Source organism: Micromesistius poutassou, assembly GCF_964030765.1.
Source record: "Micromesistius poutassou genome assembly, chromosome: 6".
In the NCBI taxonomy this organism is placed as follows: Eukaryota; Metazoa; Chordata; class Actinopteri; order Gadiformes; family Gadidae; genus Micromesistius; species Micromesistius poutassou.
In genome coordinates, this window is record NC_140276.1 from 12,703,609 (window position 1) to 12,714,769 (window position 11,161).

Here is an 11,161-nt window from a genome sequence, read left to right on the forward strand (position 1 = left end):
CGAGGGGGAGGGGCGGAAACGGAGGCAGAGGCGTGGATAGCTCGACCGTCGTGGAGATGGTTCTCTCAGGAGAGCCACAGGACTGGATTTGAGGCTGCAAGGCAGTGGTGTTCATCAAGCCGTGGGTCATGGGGCGGCAGTGGCTCAGTAGGGTAGAGCGGGTTGACTGGTAATCAAAAGGTTGCTAGTTCGATCCCCGGATCCTCCACCTCGAGTGTCGGAGCGGTTGACTCCGCCGTCGCTGTGTGAATGTGTGAATGAATGTTTGTAAGTCGCTTTGGATAAAAGCATCAGCAAAATCCCCTAAATGTACACAGGTGTACGGCGGACAGCCCGCTTATCAGGGGGGTCCTGTTGCTATCGGTAAAGCACGTTGAATATATATATATATAATACACAGAAATAAGTGAATGTAGACTTTAAAGGGCAGTTCCGGTCTGGTTGATTAAACGGTTGGCTTCATTACAACCAGAGTGCTGCGCTACGAATATAAACACCAGCTGGAGCACTTTGGTGTATTGATTCCAGAAGACACAAGTGTTATTGCTGTCGTTTACACTGGGAGACGGAGGAAGATCCACCACCCAAATGTCATTTCGAAATGGGAAGTTCTGCCTCTTGATTGATTCCGGTCTGGATCGGCACCAGAGCAGCATGGAGCACTGCGTTGAGGCAGAGGCAAACCCTGGCCAATGAGGCCACTAGAAGCTTCAACCAGCAGTATTCGGCCTGTATGGAGACTGGTGGCTAGTCACTGTGTTTCACTGATCCTCACATAGGGCCTAATGGTGTATGGAACGGTATATAGCCCGCTGCTGCATACACGATGCTCAACAGATGGATGCACTTTGCTATGGTGGTGTCTGCTCATGGCATTATAGACCATCACAACACATCCACATAAAGTCCTCTGTTGCATAATACATGGCCCAACATGGTGGCTATGCATAATCTTCACTTCTGGATATTAAAAATGAATGTAATGCAGTCATTCAATGAGTCCATTCAGGATTAACTGTACAATGATGATGACCGGTTCTGAAAATCCTACTTGTTTTTTTAGTTTTTTTGCAAATTAGCAGAGGCACTTAACGACGAACGACCTCTGCTAATACACCCAGAAGGTGTCCTTCACACCGCCTGGTGAGACGGCCCTCGTCTGCTCACTAGACAAACAAAAGACTCACCCACGTGGGCCCGGAAAATGACTTGCACTTCCCGGTGCAATAAAGAAGTAGGTCAGAGACACTGAGTGGTTAATTAGCCGACCTCCCAGTGGTGGGCTTGATGACGGATGGATGACTGCAGCCCTGACATGCATCGCACCGGCCCTTATTTTAAAGCTGGTAAAAAAACTCTTTCTCCAATCACGGCCGTCCTGCCGTCCTGATTGCCACCACCTCATCTCCCTGGTCTCTGGTCCCTGGCCCCTGGTCGCTGGCCCCTGGTCTCTGGCCCCTGGTCCCTGGCCCCTTGTCTCTGGTCCTTGGCCCCTGGTCTCTGGTCCGTGGTCTCTGGTCCCTGGTCCCTGGCCCCTGGTCTCTGGTCCCTGGCCCCTGGTCCCTGGTTCTTGGCCCCTGGTCTCTGGTCCCTGGTCCCTGGTCCCTGGCCCCTGGTCCCTGGTTCTTGGCCCCTGGTCCCTGGTCCCTGGTCCCTGGTCTCTGGTCCGTGGTCTCTGGTCTCTGGTCCCTGGTCCCTTGTCGCTGGCCCCTGGTCCCTGGCCCCTGGTCCCTGGTCTCTGGTCCCTGGTCCCTGGTCTCTGGTCCCTGGTCCCTGGTCTCTGGTCCCTGGTCCCTGGTCCCTGGTCTCTGGTCCCTGGTCCCTGGTTCTTGGCCCTTGGTCCCTGGCCCCTGGTCTCTGGCCCCTGGTCCCTGGTCCCTGGTCCCTGGCCCCTGGTCTCTGGTCTCTGGCCCCTGGTCTCTGGTCCCTGGTCTCTGGTCCCTGGTCCCTGGTCACTGGTTCTTGGCCCCTGGTCACTGGCCCCTGGTCTCTGGTCCCTGGCCCCTGGTCTCTGGTCCCTGGTCCCTGGTCCCTGGCCTCTGGCTCTCCAGTGCCCAGGCTTTATGGAGCAATCATTCCTATCACTCCCAGCGGCCCCCTCAGGAATCGATAAACGCCTCTAACGGTTTTTCATTTTACTTTTCAGGTGTGTGTGTGAGTGTGAGTGTGAGTGTGAGAGAGAGAGAGAGAGAGAGAGAGAGAGAGAGAGAGAGAGAGAGAGAGAGAGAGAGAGAGAGAGAGAGAGAGAGAGAGAGAGAGAGAGAGAAGGGTGTGTGTGTGTGTTTCTTTGTGAGTGTGTGGAAGATCGACGTCAAGAAAGGTAGACTAGCACACACACACACACACACACACACACAAGGCAAGTCGAAGATAAGAGTGATACATTAACAGACAGACAGACAGTTAATGAAGTCGAGGAATGGGAACTACTTTCTTAAGGAATCCTTCTTTCAACCAAGTCAATCCCAAACCAGAGTGGTGTATGAGTTCCTGATTGGCTGACAGTCCGGTGGTAGTTAATGAGAATGGATAAGGCATAACGGTCTTTGGCTTTATCAATTACCACCACAATTCTGCTGACAAAAGTGGAATGCAATGGCTCAACCCTGATACTGATCACACTGCCATACGCTGAGGGGTGCACACACAAAGGCCCATACACGCATTAACCAGACACACACACACACACACACACACACACACACACACACACACACACACACACACACACACACACACACACACACACACACACACACACACACACACACACACACAGAAACACACGCCCACACTGAACTGAGGTAAATTTGAAAACGTTCATCGTTCTTTTCAACAATTAGTCACTCCACTCGCTGGCTCATTTAAGAACAAAAACATCAGGGGCAGACATCTAGGGATGTCTGAGCGGTCCACATAAATTAGAATATTTTTCGAAGCAGGAGGGAGAAAGACACACATGGTGAGAGAGAAAACAGAAGAGCTTGGAGGGATAATATGGAGGGGGTTCAGCAGAACGATACAGCACTAGAATTACAACGTTTCTTGTGTAATCTTTTTTACCGTTTAGTGTCGGCAAAAAGTGCCTTTGTTTTGCTGCTGTTAGCACATTTAAATGTGGGCTAATTTGTGCAAATGAGTTTGTGTGTAATCGCTTCAATGATTGCAAAGTAGTTCGCAATTATGAGCTCCAAAGTGTTTGCTGGTTTCAGTTGGCTGTTGCCATCTCCTGACATCACCCGTCCATTCAGGCAACATGCTGCTTCTAAGTGGTTCCTTATTTGTTGGTTATGTTCCGTGTTCCTATAGACATAATACTTTCTCACATACTTTATGACGCAGAGTCGCTGAATGGGGAATTCTCAGTAACGGGACGCACTGGTAGACGATTCAATGTCCCCCCGGCCACAGATAGACCGCAGGGCAGCAGACACACCGCGCTGCTCGGCGACCAAAGGTCAAACAACGCAAACACTGCTCCCGTTCCGCTCGGTGAAAACCAGTTGCAGGCTCTCTGCGGCTTTTTCTGCTCGATCTGAGGCCTTGTGATCACAGGGGTCTGAACCAGGGGACCGTTTAAGATTCACAGGAGCTCATTGTTGAAGAGGAAACTCCTTGGATTACAAGACGTGCAATACGTTCAGGGCGTCGGCAAAGGCGCCTTAATGAGGTAGGCAGACAAAAACACAACCTCCGCCGACGAATGGGCCAAGCGCCGACAGCAGCTACACCGCTCTGCTGCTGGGACACCGTTCTGACAGTGCAGGGCGAACGCTGTGGCTGTTGTAGTAGAACAGTGTAGTACTGCAGTATTATGTTGTCTCTCACCCCTGATGATTCAGCAGCGCTTCTGCTCTCTATGGATTCTCTGTTTATCAGAGAGATATGGTCGCAGGCAATTTTATAGTAAGCATTCTGCGCCTCCGTCTCCCTATCTCTCTCTAGCGCTCTCTCTCTCTCTCTCTCCCACTCGAACCTAATTCTGCGACGGGCAGTCTGCAGCGGGACGCACGGTAATAGACTTAAAGACGGTATCGGTATTCAATGTCTTTCCCCATATAGACAGAGTGGGATGTGATCCAAGTGCTATCATACCTTCTCCAAGCCGCTTCATTTGTTCTGCTTCCTGCACACACACACACACACACACACACACACACACAGGAAGAGCTCTTTCTGTGACGTCTCTTAGGAGTGAACATTGATCCCCAGGCTGCTACTCGGTGCTATTCACAAAAAGCAGTGGATAAGATTGACTTTTACACATCAGCGCTTAAGTTACATTTCATTCATGCCCCAGCTGTAGTATTTGATCTCTTCACTGTTTAATGCCATTCTCGCCATGCTTATCTTGCCAGAGCAGTGACGTACAAAGGAGAGGATTTGCACATTTTAAGGAAATCCACAGCATTCAAACATGTTTGGATTGAAACATCTCAATTTTGAGCCACTATTTCTGTTAAACGTGGAAATACTATGTTCTCAGTGGATGAGCAGGGATGTTCCCACGTGTAGGACAGAGATATGGTGGACAGTTCTGGAACATCAGACGGGCTCGTGAATCCCTGGAGGCTGATGCTCTGCATCTCCATTGATCAAAGCACTGATTTACAGTAGATTGGACCGTTTGCTATTCATTTGGAAGAGTGAGAGAGAGAGAGAGAGAGAGAGGGAGAGGGAGAGAAAGAGAGGGGAGAGAAAGAGAGAGAGTAAGAGAAAGAGAGAGAGGAGCGGAAGCGCGGATGAATTCAGAGGGGTGATAGAGAAGTGAAACGAGAGAAAGGAACACAAATGGAGACATGCCACATCGCTCGTTTACTATTCATTTGGGAGAGAGAGAGAGAGAGAGAGAGAGAGAGAGAGAGAGAGAGAGAGAGAGAGACTAGAACATTCCAACAGGCCTCTACTGGGGGCTTTATGGAGCAATCCTCTTTCCTTGTCTGTCGTACTTAAGTCTCCTCACTCTAGCTTTCCTCGCTCTCCTTTTTTAAGGCTCCTTTGGGCCTCATTTGGCTTAGGAGACAAACTGTTTCCCATAGACATACACGCACACATACGCATGCACACAGACACACATGGACACACACAAGACACACAAACACTCTAACACACACACATGCAATGCACACAAATACACACACACACACACACACACACACACACACACACACACACACACACACACACACTTGCAATGCGCACACACACACACACACACACACACAGGCCTATATTTGTACCTATACCCCCAAGACTTACTCGGCGGTGGGAAGGTGTCCTCTACCTACAGCCGGTAAAATATACAAACTCACGTCAGGGGGGGCCTAGCCAGCTCCTTCCTGTAGCTCTCCTCCCATCAAAGTGTCCATTTAACTCTCCCGCTCTCTCCCTCCCTCCCCCTCTCTCCCTCCCTCCTTGTCCTGTTCCATCTGTGTCTCTCTCTCACCAGGGAGGAAGTCTAAATAGCCAACCCCCCCCCCTCCCGGTCCAGAAGAGCCGTTCTGCATCTTCATCCACCCCCACCCGCCCCCCATCCAGCAGCACACAGCGAACCATGACCGAGGAGGGGCGCGCCCTGCCCCAGTCCTCACCCTCCTCCCCCCCTGACCCAGAGGACCCCGGGGCCCCCGGGGCCCCCGCCGCCCGCCGGGACCAGGACCAGAACCCGGGCAGGACTGAGGGGGAGCGGGGCGACGCGGGACAGGGGGAGGACGGCAGAGAGGGGGAGACTGTCCCGCAGGGAGGAGAGGGAGGAGGAGTAGGAGAAGAGGAGGAGGAGGAGAAGGGTGAGGGCGAGGGGACAAGAGAAGGCCCGGGAAACGAGGGCGAGGGCCCTGGACTTGAGGGCGAGGGGATGAGCAAGGGCCCAGGACGGGAGGGCCCAGGACGCCAGGGCCCGGGGTGTGAGGGCCCTGTGGAGGGCCAGGGGTACGAGGGCCCTGTGGAGGGCCAGGGGTCCGAGGGCCCCGCGGAGGAGGAGACGACGGGAGATGCGGAGCAGACGGAGGCGGTCAAGGACGGAGAGGAGGGAAACGGGACCGGAGCTCCGGAGAGCCGGCCTCAGCCTCCACGAGCAGAGCGGTGAGGCGGGGACACGTCATCAGCCCACAGGACGAGACACAGAACTGCGGTCTTATGGAGAAGGTCCAGGAGCGTAAAAGGGACTGTTAGCTGCCCTTACGACAAGCTAGGGACAAAAAAAAAAAAAGCTTTGGCTGAAAAACACTATGATGCAAACATCAGACTGTCTCAAGCTTATCTTATGTTTCTGTATCTATCCCTATTCAAATAAACCTTCAAATAAAAATAAGTAAGCTACATTATCTACAGACACATGATATGAGAAGAGTGGATCTATTGCATTTCATTGGCTGAAATATGTGTTGTATTAATGGCAACCAGCTCGTACCAAACGACGTCATGTCCCAATACTCAGCCCTTGCCTTCTTGGGATTAACGCTGAGAAACTAGAAGCTGGTTGAGCTAATTACATGTCGCCGGCCCATTTGCTCTCTTCCCGCTAACCCCTAGCCCACCAACATCGCCGTGGTGCAAAACTCAACACAGGGCCTGATTCAGATTAACCCGAGTTGTTGGTTGTTCAAACACAAGCGGCGGGACGTGTGAGCCAGGGGAACGCATGAGAGATCAGGAGTGCATCCGAGGTGACTCGCAAGCCGCCACAAACCACCACTGCTAATGAATAATGAACCACCAATGCTCAGGAGAGGATAGACTCGTCAGAGCAAAGTTCCAAGTGGGTCTGTGAGAGAAGAACTGGGGAAACAAACTACTACCGTGTTGAAGTAACAGAGGAAAGCATGGCAGGACTCACTGCAGCCTGGAGGGAAACTGTGAGATCAAAGACAGATTAGAATGTTTTAATGATAGCAGTTGTTCCGTTGCAGCGTCTATTTTAATGTCAAGATTTTAATGTTTGGAAAAAAAAACAGTTCAATGTATTTATTTATAATATAAGTTTGAAATAGGTCAACCATGAGTTGTTTCAGCGATAGCTATCATAAATAAGGCAAATGATGAATGTCATTCCATCGTTCCTTTGTTGTCCAAAGTAAAGATAGGGGAGCTTTCTACTCTATGTACTACTCTATGTATCACGTAGACTTTATTTTAAATATGTCATCTGTCAGTGTGTCTGGGGAGGCTATTGGTTCAAATACTAGCTCTTTCTCCTGAATGAAAAGTAATTATGACTGGAATGTTTTCCCTGGACTGATTTTCTTTTCTCCATTTTTTTATTTTTCCATATTCCCTCTCTCCTCCTCCCCTCTCCTCTCCTCTACTCTCTTTTCCTCTCCTCTCCTCTCCTCATGCTCCTCTCCTCTCCTTCTCTCCTCTCCGCCTCTCCTCCTCTCCTCCCCCCTCTCCTCTCCTTCCCAGGCTAGAGAATGGGTTACAGGGCCAGGAGGAGGACGAGGGGGAGGAGGAGCAGGAAGGAGCAGGCCAGCAGCCGCCCACGCCGGCCCACCTGGATGCCTTCAGCTCCAACTTTGAATCCTCGGTAGAACAGGCCGTCACCGAGGTGGTGGGGGAGGAGGAGGAGGGGGAGGAGGGGGAGGAGGAGGAGGAGGAGGAAGTCGGCGAGGCCCAGCCTCTAGGGCCCGTCAGCCAGACCCAGGACAGCTTCAGCTCCACGTTCGAGGAGATCGTTGAGCAGGTGGACGGGCGGGAGGAGGAGGAGGAGGAGGAGGAGGAGGAAGAGGCGGAGGGGGAGGGGGAGGGGAGGGACCCGGGCGACGGGGACGGGCGGGGGGGCAGCCGGGACGGCTTCAGCTCCACCTTCGAGCGCATCGTGGAGTCGGCGCTGCTGCGGGGCGGGACCTGCTACAGCAGCCTGGACTCGCTGGACGTGCTGTCGCTCACCGACGAGACGGACAGCTGCGTGAGCTTCGAGGCGCCGCTGACGCCGCTCATCCAGCAGAGGGCCTTCGCCCAGGGGCCCGAGCCCCTGGAGCCCGAGCTGGCCACCGTGGAGGAGCACGAGGGCGGTGCCGAGGCCGGGGGCCCCGAGGGCGGGGAGGTCTGGGCCAGGGGCTCGGACCCCGCCGGGCACGGGGGCGGCGCCGGCGCCGGGAGCCCCCTGCGGACCACCATCCCCGGGAGCCGGTCGGAGTGTGTGCTCAGCCAGCCCGGACGCTGGGACACGGCCAACGGCTTCCACGCGGGCCCCCGCGGGGCCCCGGAGGAGCACTCCGGAGACCTGGGGACCGCCGGCAGGTAAGGAGGAGCCCATGTAAAGCTTTTTTGGTTTCTCGGTTCCACGGCGACGCAACGCAACGACCACGCAGTCGCTTCGACGCAGGCGTCAAACCCGTTTTGCTTCCTGTGTGGGGTTTACGCGTCGCTGTTCGTCGTTCGCCTCGTCGTAGCCTATCTGTCATCTTCTATCTCCTATCTATCTTATCTATGTTTACGGAAGTGAGAACCGGAAAAGCAAAGTTTGCCGGAAATGATTTAGCGAGCGGACCAATCACAGCCCTTGCTGCTGCGTCGCCTGGACGCAAGGTTACAGTTTTTCATGTCAGGCCCTTGCAGGTGGACGCAAGGAGGGTCCGCACGGACGTGACGGCTCCGTAAAGCCCCTTGCGTTGCGTCGACGTCCAACCATGACTTCACCTTTAGTATCTACTTCCTCAGCTAGATAGCGTCCACTGTCTCCATAGTGACCAACAGCTGCAGCAACGGATTGGTGCACGTGTTGTCGATGTGTTGTTGCGCGCAGCGGTGGGATCACAGCCTTGGGGATTGTGAGACATGCAGTTGTTCCTCATCGATCTTAATCCAAGCAGAGGCCTGAGTACGTCTTCCTGACCTTTGACCCCACAGTCCCATATCCATGCGTTTATACTGCTGATGTGTAAAATGACACCGATCGATAGACACTGTGTGTGTGCGTGTGCGTGTGTGTGTGTGTACAGCCAGTGTGACTGTACACACACAATGAGGCCAGCAGGTGGCGTCATTGGAGTCAGACCCCACTCTGGTGTGTGTGTGTGTGTAGGTTAAGGGGGGTGGCCTGGATGAGACTGGCAGACCCCCCCCCCCCCCCCCCCCCCAATGTCCACCTCACACACACACACACACACACACACACACACACACACACACACACACACACACACACACACACACACACACACACACACACACACACACACACACACACACACACGCGTGCAATGCGTCAGGAGGCGGCTCGCGCTGTGTTTCTGGACGTGCCCTTGACATGGAAGGAAGTGATCAGGTCAAAAGGTGACCCACACGCCAAAGTACAGCCACCGTGATCCCATTGTTCTCCTGTTTGTTATGCTGCTCGGAGGGCCAATACAGGAGAATGAAACCCTTCTAGGAATGTGTGAATGTGTTGAACTGTACATCAATGGGCCTTCACCCTGCGTGCGCTGCACAGAGTGCGCTTCCACCCAGACATAGATATAGCCTGTACATATACGTGTATATATATACTGACTAGATATCGCATTCGGCTTCTAAGAAAAAAAACATCAAGCTTTTATTTTTGATTTCTTTTTGCTATCATTATCACAAAGACACGTCTGAGGTATGTCAGACACCAAGCCCCTTGAAGACTGCCTACAAAGAAGGCGACTTAAAGTGATTCTGACTGGGCAAGGACCTCTGGCCCATCGGACGTTCATTCCTTCAGGTGGGAGGTTACCCCCCGCAGCGAGATGCTGGCGGCGGCAGCGACGCATACGTTCCACTGCCCAGCGCAGCTCAGGCCATATCTAGTCAGTATGTCTGTGACATCGCGACCCCCGTAGCAGTCAGCGTTGCAGACACGCATCCAAGCTGAGGCGTTATTGAGTCTGGAAGAAAATGAGCCAGCGGTTTTGGGAACTGCAGCGTCTGACTTTGACCCCCTTTTTTTTGCTCGTGGAGCGGCCCCAGTCAGCGCAGCGCCGCTCTGCTATTTCCCTCCTCTGGGTAATTTAGCGCTGGACACATCAGACACTGAGGGTTTGAAGAGGCCCTGGAGCCAGAGAACTATGGAGTTCCCCCGTCCCACCCACCCATCAAACGCCCGTGCTTCCTCCGACTATAATTACAATGTCACAAGGAACGGCCGTACACTGGGAAACAAACACGGTAAACTCAGGAACCAGGAACGTCCTGGGCCACAGGGACATTGCTACGCTACACGTGTTTATGTCAGTGTCTGTGATGGCAACGCAAAAGATGATCACAGAGTGACAGCGTTAGGCCAGTGATCAGGCAAGTGAGTTTGAAGAAGTGGACAAAAAACAGACCATTAGTATTGAGGACACACGTGCAGATATACACTTAGAACACACTTAGAATATATCATGAATCATCCAAGGTCTATAAGGAATATAGACCTTGGATGATTCATGATATATTTGTATTGCATTCATAACATTGTCATGTTTTCCAATTTCGTGGTCAATGTGGTCAGCTTTCTTAGCCCTATTTTTCTTTTTATGAAATGAGATAATGACATATCGCATCGGTATCATTACAGCCTTTGAGTGGAAATGTGCAATGCCGATAGTTTATGGAGGGAATCTGAGAAGCTCCGCGTCCATGAACATGAACAAGAACAAACAAAAGAAAGAAAGCATGAAATAAAGGTCAGAGTAACCCCCAATCCCGCTCTCATCTCCACTGGGACTCCACTTTCTGTTGAGTCTGTGCTTTTCTGTTGTACTACCTGACCAGCGCCCCCCGCCCCCTCCCCCACCCCCGTGGCCCCTACCTCCCGCCCCCTCCCCCTACGGCCACCATTTTGTTCACCCCTGATTTCACGTTCTACCGCCGCAAAAAAAAGGCTACGCTCAGAGAGATGTGGGCTGATTAGCAGCAGCTGAGGCATCTCCTGGACGTTCCATTACCCTAATGGCACCCGGGTTCAGGGGAGCACGGAAGTACTGCGAACAGGAAGTGATAACAAGAACCATATGGAGAAAAACCCAAAGACAGAGAAACGTAACGTGACCCCGTTGGTCTGTGCGTCTGTCTGCCTGGTCACCGCGCGGCCCTCCCGACCTGTGGTTTAGCTCACACACGTAATGCGGACCTACAGGTAAAATAACATATCTGGCTCTCTGCTGTTGATGCTGCTAAGCTAGCTCTTTGGATTTGCCACCGGGCTTGTCCCAGT

At 52.8% G+C, this 11,161-nt stretch overlaps 1 protein-coding gene across 1 annotated transcript in view; it reads left to right on the top strand.

Annotated features, from left to right (window-relative positions):
- Window positions 1-5,547: 5,547 nt before the first annotated feature.
- Window positions 5,548-11,161, top strand: part of psd2 (pleckstrin and Sec7 domain containing 2) — an 11,275-nt gene continuing 5,661 nt past the window's right edge. The window contains 3 exon segments of the mRNA XM_084469610.1: window positions 5,548-6,081; window positions 7,402-8,238; window positions 8,744-8,768. Of these exon segments, the coding sequence (XP_084325736.1) occupies window positions 5,555-6,081; window positions 7,402-8,238; window positions 8,744-8,768 (1,389 nt within the window). The 5' untranslated portion in view covers window positions 5,548-5,554.